At 42.9% G+C, this 20600-nt stretch overlaps 1 protein-coding gene across 4 annotated transcripts in view; it reads left to right on the top strand.

The window, feature by feature from the left end:
- The window catches only part of cul9 (cullin 9), a 288372-nt gene that overhangs the window by 172789 nt on the left and 94983 nt on the right, over positions 1 to 20600 (top strand). For all 4 annotated transcript variants that reach the window (XM_084320985.1, XM_084320984.1, XM_084320983.1 and 1 more), the window contains exons 11-15: positions 9714 to 9901; positions 11395 to 11591; positions 12075 to 12229; positions 14382 to 14470; positions 19910 to 20015. In XM_084320985.1, coding sequence (XP_084177111.1) covers positions 9714 to 9901; positions 11395 to 11591; positions 12075 to 12229; positions 14382 to 14470; positions 19910 to 20015 — 735 coding nt within the window. The remainder of the gene's footprint in view (positions 1 to 9713; positions 9902 to 11394; positions 11592 to 12074; positions 12230 to 14381; positions 14471 to 19909; positions 20016 to 20600) is intronic.

Raw genomic sequence — 20600 nt, 5'->3', positions numbered from 1 at the left:
CAAAACATTATCACTTATTATTAACCAACATCCGATTAGCACCAACAGAACAGAAATAAATAAACAACACCCTTCCCAATACCACATGCCATAACGGGAACAAGACAGGCACCGTCATTACGTTCACCCTCCTGTAGTACAAAAAGGTGAAGCCAGCCCCCTCTTTCTTTTGTCAGGATACATAGCCACTCTCCCCACGACCTCCCTCATCGCCACCGGACACCGACACGCGAACCGCTTACCGGGGTTCACACTCCCAACATCAGCACTATGCGTCCTGCAAGGCACAATAGAACACAACCCAGCATGTGAACCAACCACCCTGTCACATCCCAACTCCGACGAGACGCGGGCAGAACCTTTCATTAGCCTATTCACATGACACCAGCGTGTCCTCCTCCGCCGCCCGGGCGTATGCAACATATACTTAGTGGCAGACACCCTTCCTTTTACCACATAAGGTCCTGAGAACCGGGCAGCGAGCACAGTACTAGGCGTGGGCAGCACAATAAACACCTCATCCCCCGCCTCAAAATGCTGCGCCACCGCCAATTTGCAAAACTCACCACAGACAGTCACCCAACGCTAGACCTTGGTCTCGCTTCCGCTCCTGTACCCTAGGGACAGCACAAATAGAAGGAACATTGGGGTGATTATCAATCAATGAGTTAGTAAATGGAGCGTCTCCAACCTCCAACACAGGGACGACCTTACCCCCAGCGATATCATTCCCCATGACGAAATCCACGCCCTTTACGGGAAAACATGGGCGAACCGCGACCGGAAAGCAACCTGTGATCAGTACAGACTGTACATGCACCTTATGCAACGGCACGCGCACACACCCCATGTCAATACCTCTCACCAATTCACTCGACTGACAGGAGTCCACATCCAATGGTAATACATCAGCCAGGATGAACGATTGAGCGGCTCCTGTATCACGGAGTATTCTCACCTGTTGGTAGTCCCCAACTTTACCCGACAGGGACACATAACCATCAAACAAAAAGGGTTCAAAAGAGCTATGCTGGTCAGGACATGACACCGTACCAATCAACCCCACCCCTTTCGGGTCCTGGGCTGACTCCCTGGTCTCCTGTCGATCCCTTAGCGCATGACAGTCCTTCACAAAATGCCCTTCTTTTTTACAATAATGACACACCTTTTCAGACGGCGGTGAGCGAGGTCGGAATGGTCGCTCGTCACCTCCCCGAAACGGCGACCCCGACGGAGAAAACGCGCCCCCTCCTACATACACATCATTTCGTACAGAAACATTTTTGTGGATCATTGCTAACTCGTCACACAAAACTGCAGCTTCCTGGAGGGTAGAAACCTTTCGCTCCTCTAAATGCACTATCATGCGTTCGGGCACAATTTTTTTTAATTGTTCAATGAGGATTAACTCGCTCAAAGCCTCGACCCCATCCACCTTACATGCTTCACACCAACGAGTGAACATCGTCCGTTGATCATGGGAAAATGCCACATGTGTTTGCGAGGGAGCTTTACTTAGTGCCCTAAACCGTTGCCTATACGCTTCCGGCACCAGTTCATATACGCGCAAGACCGCACCCTTCACTTTCTCATATACCATGCTGTCCTCCTTCGATAATAACTGGCATGCGTCCTGAGCCCTACCTGTGAGCCTATATTGCAATAATAGTGCCCACTGGTCCTTCGGCCACTGCGAAGCCCACGCTACCCGCTCAAAATTAGAAAAATATGTTTCCACCTCAGACTCCCGAAAAAGGGGAACCATAGAAATATGCTGCCCAATATTAAAAATGCCCTGGTAACCTTCAGATGAGGGAGAAGAAGAGCCACCACTCTCCAATTCCATCCTCCTTATTGTAATCTGGAGCTCTCTATCCTTCTCCTCTTTCTCCCCCTGGAGCACTCTCCTTCTCCTCTTTCTCACCCTGGAGCACTCTCTCCTCCCTTCTCTCTCTTTCCAGACTCTCTATCCTTCTCCTCTTTCTCCCCCTGGAGCACTCTCTCCTCCCTTCTCTCTCTTTCCAGACTCTCTCTCTCCTCTTTTCTCTCCTCTGTCTCTCTCCTCTTTTCTCTCCTGTCTATCTCTCTCCTCCCTTCTCTCTTCCCTGTCACGCATAGCAGCTCTTTCCTCTGAAACAGAGGCACGTCCTGAGTGTACAGAATTATCACTGTCAATCTCCTCAGCCTTGGCACTGCTACCCCTCCGTTCCTGTATAGCACCACCGGTTCCCTCACTGGACTCACCAGACGCCTCGCCATGCGTGACGTCCTCCGAGTCATTTCCCTCGGCTATGGGCGAACTGAATATCTCCTTATCTACCAACCCAGCAAGCACAATTGCTTTTACCTCCTCTTTACTCTTTGAACTTTGGACCGTAATGCCATAATGCTTGGCGACCCCACACAATTCAGCTTTCATGCAGACATCAATCTGATCCCTCGTAGGATCCGCCACAAAAAAATCCAAAGTAAAAGCCGTCCCAGCCATAGTCCCTACAGAATATGACTACACCACAAATAACCTACGCACATATAATACAATAATAATAAACGAATCACAGGTGCCAAGAAAATAGCCCCTCACCTACTCCATAATATCCGTGCGTAACACATTTAATCATTACATTCCGCAGTATACAATTCAACCACTCTGATTTACTGCCCACATCTGCCATTTATGAAAACAATAAATGCTGGTCTAACCATCTAACTAGGATCACCTACGTCACTCTAGCATACCCCAGCTAAACTACTCCCCTGCCGGGATGAGGCTACACATATCTTCAGTCGCTTACCGATTTCATTGCGCGCTCCACCGGAATTACGACGCGTGCCCCCCACCCGCTAACCAAGTAGGCGATCCCCCTGTTACCTATGTGGCAGAAAAAACAGATTAGTTCAAGAGTGTCACATACAACAATGGTTTACATCAATCAAACTGTGTAGCACGGACAATGGAACCACACTAACTTACCAATTAGAAAACGCTATCTTATCTTACCTGACATGCTTCAATCGACAGGTCACCCCGTTATTTTACCAACAAGGAACCATACAATTGCGCAAACTAACGAGCCCCCATGTCATGTACGAAGGTCTAAGAATAACAACTGGAGGGCGGCACATGAGCAAAAGCAGCCTCTCTCAGTAAATACGTTCAAATCAAGGTCCCAGGTATAGGTAAAAGAAGACACAACACAAGACATTTTCCAAATAGTAAATTATATATTTATGGTGATAGGGATTTAAACCTCCACCATAATGCAAAAAGGGGAAAAGGTAGGGGAGGACAAACAATACATACATGTAAACAAACAAACACTTAATAGCCAATACAACCACGTGCCCCTCATAGGTCACCACAGCTATGGGGTTTAATCCACACTCAATGTGATAAATGGCACCCAGCCACACAGTGTTGCTTCAGGCAACAGATAGGCGAGACGGCAGCCTCCTCACTCCACTCTGAAACGTGGCAGTGACTTCCATAAATGAGGGCCCCGTGTGTGTGTCATCTTCCAGTTTATATCCACTCATCCAACTAACTGCCCACAGGTGTAATCAAGCAGGTGCAATCAGCTCAATCAGGAGGATGAGTGGTCTCTGGGAAAAAGAGAGAAGAAACAGAATTAAAAGATGACACATCACACAACCAAGAACAACATAACCCATACTCATGATACTAATCTGATGTTCACATGGTCTTCCAAAATACAGTAATAATGATAATGACCAACCCACGTACATCACAGACTCCTACAGGTTTGTTGGGGGACGCCTGCACAGCAGAGACAGGAAGTAGCGGGGGTAGTGTGAGCCTCCCATGCGTTACACCTCGCCACTGAGAGTCCGCGCTGTCTGGTGAAAATATGTGACAGGCTGCCTCCTCGTGTACCGGAGGGGACACGTGATGCAAGGCTTCTATCCTCCCTACGACCGACCAGTGGGAGGCATAGTCGAGTAACGTTCAAGACAGGGGAGGGGAAAATAAGGAGAAAAAGTGGATAAAAAAAATAATAATTCTAAGCTAATAATACTAAAAAAAGTACTAAAATAAAAATAAATAAACAGGCAACAAGTAAAAATAGCAATAATAAAGACCTCACAAACAACAAAGAAAACATTAGACGCTAGACAGACAGACAGACATTCCGCGATGTCCGCCACTACATGGAGTTCTTTTTTTTTTATCCACTTTTTCTCCCATTTTCTATATTTTCTCCCATCCCAATTTCGTATCATCCAATTCAACCCTCCCCTGTCACGGACGCTATTTCTTGCCTCCCACAAGCCGGCTGCAATGTGGACTAAGTCATACATAGCACAAGTCCCCTCCGGTACTTGAGGTAACGGCAGTCGCATCTTTTCACCTGCGCAGCTCGATCTCTCAGTGGCGAGGAGTAACGCGTGGGAGGCTCACGCTGCCCCCCACACTTCCTGATTCTACTGCGCAGGCGCACCAACCGACCTGTAGGAGTCGCTGTCCACAACGCCCGATCCCCACCCATCAGTTTCCCACCCCCTAATACGGCCAATGTGTATTAGTACGGACGACCAGCTAAACTGAAAGCAAATGTGGAGCGCTGGGCTCGAACTGACGAGCCCAGCGTCTCCAGCATTTCGTGGCGAGCGCCTTGCCCACTACGCCACGTAGCCGCGCCACTACATGGAGTTCTTGACTAACTCGGCCGCAGCAGTCCACAACTCTATGAGCTCCTGTCAATCATATGACTTGTGGATTTACTTTTTTATTTTTCGGGATTATCTACCACAAATGTAACTGAGGGGTACAATTCCCTGACTGTATTGAGAGTATGGTATCATTAAACCACTACTGAGTTATGTACTTTAATTACTGGCCATACAGTACACAGGTATATATGATGAACACCCACACAATAACACGGCTTAACAAAGAAAGTCCTGTTTGGAATATTTATTAGAAGAGCAGCAATATTAGATTACAGTATTGAGAATTAGGGTCGCGCTTGTATGGCGAAGAATGTGCATGAATAGGTCAAGAGCGTAAGTCCATGAGCATATTACGATGGAGATAATTAATACCACCTGTAGCATAAGAATTATATAAGGCACACTCGTAGGTCAGCTGGAGATACTAGGGGGTTCCCTCCGGTTGTAAGCCAGCAGGGGAGAGGAATGTTCGAATGCAAAAGTCTGGATCAACGAGGAATCAATAAGCTCCAGCTACGGGAGTCGGTACATATACTCCCCTCGATCGGCAGACAAAAGCAGCAGCTATAATCCTGGTCGGCGCGACAGCATGGATGAAAGCCAGCCAGCCTCTTCCTAGAGACGGGCTCGAGTGATGCTCCTCACGGGTAGATCCCACACAGCAGCGGGTAGACGGTTCTCTGCTCCAGCAGCCACAGTACCAAAAGCAATATAATCCAGCCGGAAAAGGCTCTGCATTTGCCGGTGTAGATTCTCCTGTGCACGGTACTTCACATTAACTAGGTCGAACTTGACGTTATTTCACTAAGCTCTGACACTTTTACTATCCTATTCGCACGCGGTTCTAAGTGCTCTATTTAGACGCAAGGTTGCTCACTTCACTTGGTCGTTGACTCGTGGTGAAGGCTTCAACTTGTTGGGTTAACTAACTGCTGTATCCACCTGCGACGTATTTATACGTAAGGTGAATAATCTAGTGCCAACCTCAGTTCTGTCTCGTATTACTGCGCAAACCTGGGCATGTTGAGACATGTCTTAGCGGTGGCTTTGAACTAGACATTGGGGGTATGGCCGTTGGCGCCTAGGGGGTCGCTGTCTAACGAATATTATGGTTTGGCCTGTACCTAGGTAAAGGGATATTCCGTGTATATGTACAAAGAATATACAAGGGATATCAAACGATATACAAATATTATACAATATATCTCAAGTAATAAATATATATATTCAGTTTAATCTGACCCTTTGTAACAACAAACCTGAACGTTATTGGCATAAATTAGAACGCAGTTAGTTTATCTACCTTTCTGTGAACGTCTACCAAAAAACGGCTTGGCAATCTGATGAAAAATGGCGGAGAAAGTTACATAGAAAAGTAACTGTATTTACAGTAGATTTCATTCACAGTTTGTGAATCACGCCTGGTGATACTAAATCCAGATTGAACTCTGCCATTGGAAAGGGGAGATTTGGCCCGATCCATAGATGTGCGACTTGGCCATAATAAGATAATTTATAGGCCTGATATTCTATATTCTATAATCAGAATATAATATTATTATTACCGTATCTACAAAACCTTCTGTTTAATCATCTTCCCTTTATTCATTTGCTTAGATTTTTTGTACACATGAAGAAGGTTTTGAATGAAGTTGCTCAATGAATTTAGAATTGTTCATGTCTGGCCAATTTTAGCATGGTGTTATTCACTGTTAACTCATTCAGGGCCAACAGTGCCCTCTGCTGATGCCCTTCTGGGCGAATGCTGTATCCAATGGAGAATAGGACTTATTTGCGAGTACTTAAAACATATAAAATATAATAGCAATAGATCTAAATAACAGTGGTCGTCAATGAGTTGCTTCCAGTCAACATGCACGAAACAGATAATTTTTTCATACATATATTTCCCTTTTATACCGTGATGAATATCAATATATTTCTAGAGCGTTCTGTCTCATCTCAATAAACCCCAGCAAAAACGCTAGATTATTGCTATTATATGTGTACTTATGCACAAAGAGCAGCGGGGTCTGAAAAATCGGTTCTCCGTACTTTGGTCGGCGCGAACTTCTCACACACACGCTCCGATGGAGGTGATAGGAACATCTGATTACCCCAAGACTCGTAACATAAAGGCCAATCCAATGATGTGCAATCAGGGAACAAAATAACTAGACGCCCATCGCCAAATGCGTGTAGATTTACAGTCTGGCGTCTGAAAATAATAGTCTGCCCGCCAGCTGGCGTGTAGTTCATATCGATACTCTTATTTTGAAAATCCTGTGCGGGTCTCATTGCCGCCCCAAGCGCAGCTCCAGTCATAATATCTGGGCTCCGGCAGCTAGAAACTTTCCGTTCATATAATACTCTTATTTTGAAAAACCCTGTAGCAACTCCGCGAGTCATATCCGCCCCAGTCCGTGCTTCTGCTCCATTGATTGATTGATTGATTGATTGATTGATTGAAAAGTTTATTAACAGATTGCAGAATGGGTACAGTACAGTACGGCTCAATACATACAATTGTTAAGGGGATGCAGACCAGAGAAAGACTTTCGTCTTGTTTACATCAGGGTCCCCCATTTTCAATTCATCATAACATATATGACATACATGACATACAGATAGACAGTACTGCTACATCTATACATTTATGACATATCAGATTTGCAAATACAGTACTGTTTGTGATACAAAAGTGTCTAGAAAAGGAGTGTATATACATTTGGCGTAGAAACTGTACATTGGAGGAGGTTGGTGGGGTGGGGTTGGGTGGGTTGGGTGAGGGCTGTACATTGGAGGTGGGGGGGGGGGGGGGGTTGGGTAGGGGACACACACACATTTTACACTGTACATTGGAATATTGACAAAGCCTTACTTGGTCATTTACTGTACAACTAGGTTAGGACATTTGTAGGGGCCAGTTTCGAATTGCAGTCTCACGTAGGTGTTTTTTGAGAGTGTTTTTGAAAGTGGGTAGTGATTCACATTCCTTTACAGCTTTAGGCAGGGCATTCCACATTGATGTGGCATAATTGCGAAAAGTGTTTAGTCCCTTGTTTGAGCCGAATCTGGGTTTTACATGATTTGTGGAGCTCCCTCTGGTGTTGTGATCGTGGTATTCACTGACCTTTGGGAAGTATTTTGACATGTACATGGGTACCTTGGTCGCGTAGTGTATCTTGTAGACCAGGCCCATTGCAAGTTGCTGTACTCTGTCGTCTACTCTAAGCCATCCTAGGTTGTCAAAGTGGGCAGGGGTGAGGTGGGTTCTAGGAGTCAGGTCAAGTAGTAGTCTGACTAGCTTGTTTTGAGATGTTTGTAATTTGTTTTTTAGTGCCTTTGAGGTGCTTTGGTACCATGAGGTGCAAGCATAGTCGTAGTACCCTTGAATGAGTGCTCCTGCTCCTGGAGGAGCCGTCTGTGTGTGGTGTGTGCGTGCTGACAGAGAGGAAAGACAGAGGAATAACGACCAGTTGACTGACTCATTCCTTCAGTCCACTCAAAATTATGCTAATATTCCTTATGTTGTTTATGATTAATTGAAAATAGCATATGAGAGTATTATATAGTAATAATAACACATGGCGATATACTAAAAAGCTATTTATAATTTTTGGCTAGTAAAAAATCTGCCCGGCTGGTAGTTTTTTAAATCTACCAGCCAAATGGCTGGTAAGTCAAAAAGTTAAGTTTGTTCCCTGTGTGCAATACCATCCGGGAGACGATAGGCGGCGGTATTTGCCCTTTGCGAGCTCAGACCCATTCCCAATGATAACGTCAGGCTTGATGGATGAAAAATGAATGGATATCGCTAATAAAATAAATATTGATTAAAACCCGAGATTTCTCGGGTTTGGCGCCCAGAGCATGGCGAGTTAACCCGGACTATCTCGGGTTTGGCCTCCAGTGAGTTAACTCATTCAGAGCCACGCCCATATGACCAAATTAGGGCTTGTAGGCCAGCGCTTTAATCAATGGGAGGATGGGGATATTTGCGAACGCTTAAACTATATCTTAAATTATGGCTATGGGTCTAATACAGTCGCTTATCAATGACTTGCTTGCAGTCGACATGTACGAAACGGATTGTTTTTTCATCGGTACATTTCCGTTTTATACCGTTTTGAATACGAGTATAGTTTTGGAGATTTCTAGTAATTCCAGAGAAACACGATAATAGCCCTTTAGTGGAATACACAAAACAGGTTGTAATTTTTCGGCTGATTTATTAATCGTTTTCAAATAAACGCTAGATTATCGATAGTATATGTGTCCTCATGTACGAAGGGGAGGGGGGTCTGAAAAATCACTTCTCCGTACTTTGGTCCGTGCGAACCTCACACACACACACACTCTGATGGCGGAGAAAGGAACATCTGATTACCCCAAGATTCGTAACATAAAGGCCTTACCTCACATCTGATATCATGCAAAAAGATGAATCCAATTCCTGATCACCATTCCAAATATCAATTGCGTCCATTGATCCAACGTTATAGTCAAAAACGCATGATCCACGATGCTCCCAGTCCCCCCAGTCAATGCAATAGTATCCAGCTGCATGCCCGAGAAGTAAAGCCTGGACCGGACTTATTTTTTTGATGCACAGTCCCAGCCAATCCAATCCAATGATGTGCAATACCATCCGGGAGACGATAGGCGGCGGTATTTGCCCTTTGCGAGCTCAGACTCATTCCCAATTATAACGTTAGGCTGGATGGATGAAAAATGAATGGATATCGCTAATAAAAAGAAATAACAATTAAAACCAGACTATACTCGTGATTGGCACTCAAGCGATGGCGAGTTAACCCGACTATACTTTTTTTAACCAGGTGCTGAAAAGGTCCTTGAAATTCAAATCAACCATTTGCATTGAATGTTTTGTTCATCCATGATCAAATTGTTCTGAATCAAGAAATTGTATTTTTTATGTTTTTAATAAAATCTGACGAGTCGCTGTAGCTAACAGGGGTTTGTCTTGTGACGTGACCCTGGTCCCCTCTGCCTTTCAGACTCTAAAGGTCATCACAGGGGCCAGTAAACACGACCTGGGCATGGACAGCAGCCTCCCTCTCTCAGAGACGGGGACCCAGATGATGCTGGAGATCTTCGCCAGCATCGGCTCTGCCACGCCCGAGGGCTGCATGGGGCTTTTGAAGGCCATCCCCACCGCTATTGACCTGATGCTAAAAACACCAGGGTACCACCTTCTTGATTCTTGCTGGAAAGCATTACAATAATTTATTATGTATCCCTTTGGCCCCAACTGTAGTCCCTTTTGTGAGATACACCACCACCACCCACCTAACACTGACATATCAAAGATGTATTTTGTATTTTCTTATATATATATATATATATATATATATATATATATATATATATATATATATATATATATATATATATATATATAAATGACTAAATGTAATATAGAATTAAACAAGATCGTATACCAAAGAAATATTCTGTATCCGTCAGAAATCCATTACCACGCCAGTATGATATATTTTATTTTATAATTCTATTCTATTGTGCTTCTATTTTTATTTAGTTTATATAACATTTTATTCTATTCTACCATAATTGTCTGTCCGTTAACACATTGGGCGCTGGGGGTTGTGCCCATCATTGTACCCAGTCTGCCACCGTTGAAAGCCTATGGAGATGTTTACCTTCTTTGCAGGGCTATAGCTTTTAAGATTTTATTGCTATATTGACATTACTATGGCCCATTCAACATCGATTATCTATCGTTCCGGATGTGGGAACGTTATATTTTTTCATTCATACATTGTTGTGTTAATACCTTCGAGAATTTTTTTTAAGCTTTTCTGCTGTAATTCCAAAAACGCTAGTTATAGGCCCTGATATGATAGATTATCGATTGGCCTTTCTTTCCTATACACGCTATATTAAAAAATTCAAATGTATATGATCGGTATACATTATGCTTCATCATGCGTGAAGGAAAGGGGGGGGGGGTCGTTTATAATTCCTTGATCGTCAGTAACGGCTTTATTTAGTATGGGTTGATATGTTGAGCAGATGGTTTGCAGTGAAATGAATAAACAATCGGGCTGAAAATAACGTTAGTGTCCTCTTACCGTTCGCCGATGAAAAAGATCCCAATTATTTGACGCCGATCTCCTAGATCCATTTCCGGTTTGTATGGCGCAATAAACGCCGAAATCATCGATTATTGCGTTTCGAAAGCGATCCAAATGCACTAGAGTGTTTGTCTGGATCCACATAACAAGATATGACTGCCGGAGGGATTTCCTCGACGCACAGATCGCCACTTCCGGTTTTGGCGAGAGTGTAACTCGCCCGACCATCCACCAGGCGGCGGTATTGAGGCGTTGCAATCTCAGACAGGGTGCCGCTGCAGTCTGGAGGGAGGCCTGATGAATTATGAATGCCATGGCGAAAAAATGAAATATTGATCCCAAAAACGATTTACGCCGTTGTTGGCGTTCAACGCATGGCGGGCAATAACGACTTACGCCGTTCTTGGCGGACAATGTGTTAATGTCGCACCAAAAAACACCAAATCAAATTCCTTGTATGTGTTTGAACTACTTGGCAATAAAGACCTTTCTGATTTTGATTCTGATTGTAACTGTGTTAGGAGTAAGTGTAAAATGAACCCATGTCTTCTGTGTGTGTGGTCCTTTTGTGTTCCCCCACCAGGTGCATGTTGTCTGTGCGTAACGGCCTGCTGGTCATCATCATGCTCATCTCCAAGCACAAGAGCCTGGCTGAGCAGCTGGTGGCCTGCGACGTCACCGCCGTCCTCAAGAAGTGCCTGACGACCCCGCGGCCAGAGACCATGCTGGCCATCATCGCCCTCAACCACATCTCCATGGTCCACAAGCTGGAGAAGAGAGGTGGAGACTCCCTCCCAGGCCCTCTTACAGCGTGTTGAAGCTGTTTCTCACATTTTGTTCTAAATCTGGCTTGCATGTTTTGTCCACACTAATGTTACCCCCCCCCCCCCCCCCACATTGCCCCCCTACATAACGCTGTATTTGTTGTTAGGTTTGGCATTAATGTTATAGTGTAACCTTTTAATTCTAAATGGATTGGCGACTAACTTGGTGGTGTAACTTTTAAATTCTACATGAAATTTATAAATAACTTGGTGGTGTAACCTTTAAATTATAAATGGAATTGGTGACTAACTTGGTGGTGTAACTTTTACATTCTAAATGGAATTTGACGACTAACTTGGTGGTGTAACTTTTAAATTCTAAATGGAATTAACAACTAACTTGGCAAAACGATTGTGTCTTCCCCCTCGGCCCTATCGCCTGGCTCACAGCGTTATGAATTAGCCACTGAAACAGAACACATTGTCTGTTGTTGATCAGAGTCCAAGGATGAGCTGGACTTTAAGGACACAGAACTGAAGATGCTGGTGGTGAGCCTGAAGCAGATCACAGCTACCAAGGCCACAGAGGTCATCGTCACCCTGGAGCAGCTGCTCTGTGACGACACCCCATACCTGGAGGAGGAGCGCAACCAGGTGCTCAAAATACATTCATTCATATATCAGGGTTCGCACAAGGTCCTTGAGGTGTTTAACCTCTTAACTCAATCTGCGCCATCCACGTATATATATACGTTATTTGGCCCGTTTTCCTTTTTTTTTATTTTAATATTCTATTCAGTGTCACGGACCTCTATGTTACCGTTAAAAGGCATACTGAGACCCCGCGAGTGCAGTACCGGCCAGATCCTGCTAGGTGTATCACCCACCCTTTGAAACCCTGGTCCAGACTGTGTGTCACATCTAATCTCGTCCGGGCGGAGAATTTTGGTCCAGGCAAGTCTAGCGGTTCACCCGATCACATAGTCCATGGCCCCTCGATGCATGTGTTGTGCCAGATTATGTCGGGGACCCGATGGACACCAATACTGGAAATCGCGATCAGACAATTGTAATCCGGTCTAAATCACATTGCATGCGTGCACGACGAAGGATAATAATGATGATCTATCGTTGATTTCAGGAAGATCCGATAATCAGGCGAAAAATGACAACGTGTTTATTGAATTACACAAAAACGCTGTTTTCGTGTCTTTTCCCTGGAATTGCTCAGAAGCGACCGGACTATGTTCATATTCAAAACGGTATAGAAGCAAACGGGAACATAATGGTACAATTTAAGATTTTAATGTTATCCGCATATAAAGGACAAATAAAACATTGTTAATTTGTAAGAAACCTCAATGAAAACGGCGCAGGGTAAGTTATATTCGCTATTGTTATGAAAATGTGTTAGAATCCTACAAAAATGTGGACGCATTTGGTCACCGTGACGTTAGCTCTACAAACTACAACTACGTTTACATGGGTTTAATGGGCGGCACGGAAGGGGTCACTTCCCGGAAGGGGCGTGGCACTCAATGTATTAAGAGATTAAAGTGCTTGATTAAATTTTTAAAAGTCAAGGCCTGGAATTCCTTAAACAGCCCATTTTTAATAAGGTGCTTAACCCTTTCTGCGCCAAACCAGAGTATAGTCGGCTTTCGTCGACAACCGTTGAGCGCCAAAACCAGAGGTTTTGATCCTTTGATATTTTTTCTCTGATCCCCATTCTAACCACTGCGTGGACCTCCCTGTATCTCCCTTGCACCGCTGCCTACGTTAAAATTGCAATGACAGTGGCAGTATTGCCTACCTTTTGAACTGGGATAGTTTAGTGTGGGGACAATTTTATTTATTAATTTTTTTTGTCTGCAAGAACTCCTCCCCTTCAGAGGACAGAGCAATCGCTCTGAGATTTTATCGTCTCAAACCTATTACCCGTATACACATACACGAGTAATCGCGATGGGATCAATGGGGATTATTGTTTTTGGAATACCTTCTGGCTAAGGTAAGGTCTATTTTACCAAACCTGAAACATGTTTTTGTAGCGATCACAGTGTCGTATTTTACCGGACCTAAACCATGCTTTTGGTAACGATAGCAGTTTCGAGTTAAAACGACCCCCCCTTGATGATTTTGTGAAGACGTATGTACATGGTATATACCTTTTTGATTTGGAAGTATTTGGAGTTTCAGGGGAGCAACCAGAACGATTTGGGCATAATGCATATAACGTGTCATATCTGGTGATCTATGAAAAAATACTGGATTATTTTGGAAAAGGGGCGATGTTTAGCATGGAATAGCGCATAAACTAAATTATGTAGAAATGAACTGGTTAGTCAGTGTTGGACTATAAACAATGCCTGTCAAATGAGCCATACTATTGTCTCCATAGCTATAATACAGAACACACGATGGGTCCGCAAACATTGCGAAAATGGTCAAACGCTGGCGCCATTGAGTAAAGATGGGAAAAGAGCGTGGCAGTCAATGAGTTAAAAAGTCCTTGAAATTCAAATCAACCGTTCGCATCAAGAAATTGTTTTTTTTTGTTCTGTTTTAATAAAATTGACGTTGCGTGTGATGCTCTAGCTGGCAAGCAGGCCAAGAAGATGCTTAAAAAAACAGCATTTAAAAGTGAATTGTATCATTCTAGTGACATCCTTGAAAATGAAAAATAGTGCTTTTAAAAGTCCTTGAATTAAATTTTGCAATGTCTGTGGCAACCCTGATATATATAAAATTAATCATATTAAATTAAACTGTTATTTATTGTCTGTTAAAACTGTTATTGTGGTAGGTGACATGCAGCCGGGACACCTACCAGGACCTGGTGCGTCTCATGGACCAGCACAGGGCTGATCGAGCTGCCCAACTCTCCATCCTCAGGTACTGTACTTCACCCTTCAACGTTCACCTTTGGCTATGGTACTTAGTATGTAACTGTTGTGTAAGGAATAATAATAATAATAATAATAATAATAATAATAATAATAATAATAATAATAATAATAATAATAATAATAATAGGAACAGCTACAGGATAGAGTAATGGGTAGGGCTGTCTTAAATACTTCAAAGCTTCATTCAATGGGCACGGGATTCGAACGGGAAAACGGGAAAATAAAATTCTGGGGGGGGGGGGGGAATTACATTTTTTTTATCCCACCTGCAAAATCTTGCGCCTCCAATGCAACAAACGTCATACGCCTCATTAACTCTGCCTCTCTTTGTTAACTACAACAAGCAATGCTGTTTGTTATTTAAGATGAGGTCGGACTCGGCACTGACAGATTGTGTTCATTGTGCTCCTTTTATAAAGCCTCAAATGACGGCTTACAATATTTCATAAAAGCAAAGTGTGTCTAAGATTTAAAAAGTTTTAAACTTTACAGCACTGACAATTCTCTATAGTATTTTTTATATTGTCCCGACCAGCGTTTCCGTTAGAACATATTCGTGCCGGTCTGGGTGTCCTGCAAGATTTCTATCCCCGGACATATTCGAGAAATTCCGGTCAGCCTGGTTTTCCTTTTTACCCGCTGAATGCCACCATCGGCGCCAATGTTAACGTTAATATCGCCTAATCTATGTTTTAAATTATGGCTATGTGTCTAATCTGCCCATCGCATTATCAAAGACTATTTTCCAGTCAGTGCTGTCAAGGCTGTTTATCGCGTCGTTTCCGTTTCAGAGCATTTAGAAAAGCCCCCGTTTTCAGATAAAAAACAGCTCATTCTGGAGCATTCTATGAAAATCGTCTTTTAGTGGAATATTCCACAACGTTGATATTCGTCGGCCTTTTTATGAATAGTTTTCAAATAAACGCTAGATGATCAATATTATACGTGCACGCAAGCACATTACGGCCGCGCGCGGATAATCGCCCCGTTGATTTCCTCTCGGACTTTTACATTGAAACCGAAAGAAGACATTTCACAAAACGGCTTATAACTTCATCAAACTTACTCTGATTATCCTAACACTGATAACATAGAGTCCTTACCTGACATCAGATGGTATCCAACTGGTATATTCCAATTCCTGATCACCATTCGAAAAAATCGATACGTGTATGGATCCAACGCGATACTGTAGAACTCCATGATCAGCGGGGATCTGAGGTTCCAGAATGAACTGTGTCACTGGTAACCCTGGCTGGATCAGTGAACTGGAAAATGTGGATATAATGTCGCACCTCAGCCAGGAGAATTAAACTTTCCACTCGGGCCTGAACGCTCGACATTTCTGTTTTCTTTCACCACGGCATCAGCGGTCTCTGTGACTTCAAGTTCAGAAGACTCATCTTCGTTGTCATTATTATTAGACCTGCTTGTGCTTGGTTTCATGAAATATTTGTTAAGCTTAGCTTGTTTGGCCATCTCTCTCTCTCGCTCGTATACCTGTTTGTCGTTATGGTGGCCAGACAGGCTCAAAAAAAGAACGAAAAAAAGATTCACATCCGAGCGGCGCCATCCGCGCTTTATCAGCGTGAAGCAACATGTAATGATTGTTTCGTTCATCGCATAGGCTATTTAATTTGAGCCTATTTTAATACAATTCAAATAATAAAATTGTGCTTAGAGAAATTATTTTCACCGGACATTATGACCGGAGATATTTAAATATTCGGACTTCAACATATTTTGCCGGTCAAATACCGGTAATTACCGGCTAACGGAAACGCTGGTCCCGACCCATATAAAAACATGTCTTAACACTTTGGCTGCCATGGGTTAAATTCATTATAAACCGTAGGTTGCCGGCTCTATTTGTCTATAGAGAAAGTCCCCTTCTTTGCATGGCTATAACTTTTTAAATTCTATTGCTACATTGCCATTATTAGGGCCCATTCAAAGTCCTATATGTATTGTTCATTGTGTAGCAACGTTAAACTTTTTCATTCACATATTCATAGTAAAGTATGGTCTAATGTATAAGTATGTTTTCATCTCTTTCTGCAGCTTTCTCCAGAACGTGATATATAGCCCCAAATGCATTATATTGATGATGAAATACAGTTTGATGGCAATCAGCGCGATATAAAAAATTCCAACTAGACGTACTTCTAGAAGTTACTACACGTCATCTGATGTTGACCGGATGGGCGAGGGGGCGTTTATAATTCCGTGGGCAGCGTTATACCAATCATCTAATGTGGGTCAAATGTTGATAATAGCAGCTAGTATCGAAGACGGTAATTTTACACGCTAAAACTCACCCCAGTCTCCGCGCACCGTTGGGCGATCATCGTAGAGTAGAGATTTTATCATTATGGGATGGCGATTTACCCGGTCCATCTCCAGCTTGTATAATGGTATATACGTCCAAATCATGTTGTTTATCGAGTTATTGGCAATCGATCGCTATGTAGTGTGACGAGCTTGAGTGCCGGAACCTATACCGAGTGCCCGGAAGTAATACGGCCGACCAGCAAAACCTCTACTGAGCTTCCTGTTAAGCGATTGCGCCGATCGGCCACCAGATGGCGCTCCTGAACCGCCAGAGAGCTCAGTGGGTCCTCCTGGTGGATCTCAGGCCAGCGGAGGGGAAATATGAATCCGATTCCAGATTTTTGAAATATTGATATTAAAGACGCTGTAAAACGTCCTCGGCAACTTGAGCATGGCCGGGAATGACGCTGTAAAGCGTTTTTAGGCAGTCAAAGTGTTAATAAAAAAAAAATTCTAATTCTGCCTTTGTCTCTATTAACTAATTCAGGGCCAACGACGAGATTAGTCGGGTTAACTCGCCATGCGTTGCGTGCCAAGACCCAAGAAAACTCGGGTTTTAATCGTTATTTCTTTTATTAGCGATATCCATTCATTTTTCATCCATCCAGCCTGACGTTATCATTGGGAATGGGTCTGAGCTCGAAAAAGGGCAAATACCGCCGCCTATCGTCTCCCGGATGGTATTGCACATCATTGGATTGGATTGGATGGGACTGCATCAGAAAAAAACTCCTGTCCGGGGTTTCCCTTCTCGGCCAAGCAGTATCGTGTTATCGCATTCACTGGCGAGGCTGGGAGAAGGGTCGATTATGTGTTTTGGACTATAACGTTGGATCAATAAACGCGATCAATATTTGGAATGGCGATCAGGAATTGGATTAATCTTTTTGCAGAACATCTGATGTGAGGTAAGGACTCTATTTGACCAGTATTGGGTTAATCGGATGTTTTTTTCTCCACCATTGGCGCGCGTGTGTGTGTGCGTAACGTTAGCGCTGACCAAGTCATGGATAATCGATTTTTCAGCCCGCTTCTCTAGCGTGCATAAGGACACATATACTATCGATAATCTAGCGTTTATTTGAAAACGATTAATAAATCGGCGGAAAATTACAACGTGTTTTGTGTATTCCACTAAAGAGCTATTATCATTTCCCAACACTAGACCTTCGGCCGATACCAAGTACCAATCTGATCCATTGCTAACATGCATGTGTTCAAATGTGTTCAAAATGCAGCAAATCAACTCGCTTAGTTTTGATTTCTATCATGTTGCACGTTTATTGTTATTAGATTTTAGTTTTGGGGGAATTCTCAGACCCTGTTTTATTTTTTATTTATTTTATTTATCCTTTATTTATCCAGGAATGTCCCATTGAGATACAAGATATCTTCTTCCAGGGAGTCCTGACCAACACGGCACACAACAAGTTTCAACATAAAACAGGGCATTAAACAAAAAACATACAATTCAAATATAAATACAGAAGGTCATTTAGCCTGGTATGGGGCCGGCATCGCTGCATCCCTGAAAGTAATTATAGAACACTCTGTCTATTACTATTATGTACCTTACAACTATGCTACTACCAGTGTTGGGACTAACGCGTTACAAAGTAACGCGTTACAGAAACGAAGTTACTTTTTGCCGCAACTAGTACTCTAACGCATTACTTTTGAAATTCAGTAACGCTACTTACGTTACTGAATGGTTTGTTAGTTCGTTACTGCGTTCTTTTTATGTAGATTCATAGCGAGCGTCCTTATTTCGCCTGCGTTTGTTTTGTTTACTGTAGACTGAAAGGCGCTATATAAAACGAAGTATTATTATTATTATTATTTCTTTCCGTAGCCTCATTCTGGTTTCGCACTTCTGATTGGCCACTGACGTTCTGAAAGAAATAGGCGCTCTCTACAGTAAACAACAAGAGGACGCTCGTTATGAATCTACATAATAAGAACGCAGTAATAATAACGAACTAACAAACCATTTAGCAACTACTTGGAGAGATAATTAATATACAACATGGAAACGAGATAAAGAACATGTTTGAAGGGCTGCTGGAGTCAACTGGACTAACGTTACATCTCGACCACCGCAGACTGGTGACGGTGAGTGCAATGTGTTCACTGAAACTCTAGATCAACTGATTTTGACTGTACGAAATCTGCCAGGGAATCTCATAATACTAATCAAACAATATAAATATAGTCCTTTCATGCACAATTGATATCCTAACTATTCTAACGTTGCAATGCTTTGATAACAACGCTGCAAGATGGTTATGAATGAATTAATGAATGGATGAATGAATGAATGAATGAAAACTTTATTTAACAGATTGCAGAATGGGTACAATACAGTACGGCTCAATACATACAATTGTTAAGGGGATGCAGACCTGAGAAAGACGTTTGTCTTGTTTCCATCAGGGTCCCCCATTTTCAATTCATATAGACATTTATGACATACACAACATACATGACATTTATGGCATAGGGACATATAGGTATTTAGTACTGATACATTTGTGACATAAGCGGTATTCAAATATACAGTACTGTTACCCCTAGATCCTGACAGAGTATATACATATGATGGGGAGGGGACTGTACATTAGGAGGGGGTGGGTGGGTGGGAGAGAAATATACATACAGCGGGGAGGGAATATATAATGAAACGCTCTAGACCACATTGCTTAGCAGAGTTCGGTGATGTGAATGGAAACTGTCAAGTTGATCAACCGATTTTGAGTATATGGGGCATGGGACTTGAGCAATTATTATTATTATTTTTTTTTTTAAATAACTAAATAGTTACTTTTCACAGTAACTCATTACTTTTGGGTGTAAGTAACTAGTACAGTAACGAAGTTACTTTGAAATGAAGTAACTAGTAAAGTAACTGAGTTACTATTTTTCAGTAACTAGCACAACACTGGCTACTACTGACCCTTAGCTGCCAGAGTTGTACCTTCCTGCTAAACTTTTTTTTTCTTTTCACAATTTGTAAGTCGCTTTGGATAAAAGCATCAGCTAAATGACTAAATGTAAACACTTTCTTAATACATTTTTGTATTTATCCCTTTTATAGGATATTGAACAAGTTCTTAGACAATTACCAGGAGGATCTGCTTCCCTGGCATGAGAGCATTGAGCCGTGTTTGTCCTCCATGACGGCCTCCATCAACGACCGGGAGGTAATTATCTCAGATACTCTCACAGGAAGGACAGCTTGCACATGATGATTTAGCATAAAATAATAGATACTTATACTTATTTGTAGGGATGTCTGATATTATCGGCCTACCGATATTATCGGCCGATATCGGCATTAAAATGTGATATCGGAAAATATCGGTATCGGAAATTAAGAGTTGGACAATATCGGTATATCGGTATCGGTAAAAAAGCCAATATCGAGCATCCCTACTTATTTGTCATCTCTCCCAGAGTCAGATAAGAAGATTGATATTGGTTTAATCTCTGTGGTGTCCAGTATCCCCAGAGAGAGAGAGGTCCATGTGCATTTGTCTAGCTTAGCACAAGGACTGGAAGCAGTAGGGAGAAGGTAGCCTAGCTTAGCACAAGGACTGGAAGCAGTAGGGAGTAGCTAGCCTAGCTTAGCACAAGGACTGGAAGCAGTAGGGAGATGCTAGACTAGCTTAGCACAAGGACTGGAAGCAGTAGGGAGTAGCTAGCCTAGCTTAGCACAAGGACTGGAAGCAGTAGGGAGTAGCTAGCCTAGCTTAGTACAAGGACTGGAAGCAGTAGGGAGCAGCTAG

Source organism: Notolepis coatsorum (genome assembly GCF_963971535.1).
Source record: "Notolepis coatsorum genome assembly, chromosome: 9".
In the NCBI taxonomy this organism is placed as follows: Eukaryota; Metazoa; Chordata; class Actinopteri; order Aulopiformes; family Paralepididae; genus Notolepis; species Notolepis coatsorum.
This window is presented reverse-complemented; position numbering and strand designations above follow the sequence as displayed.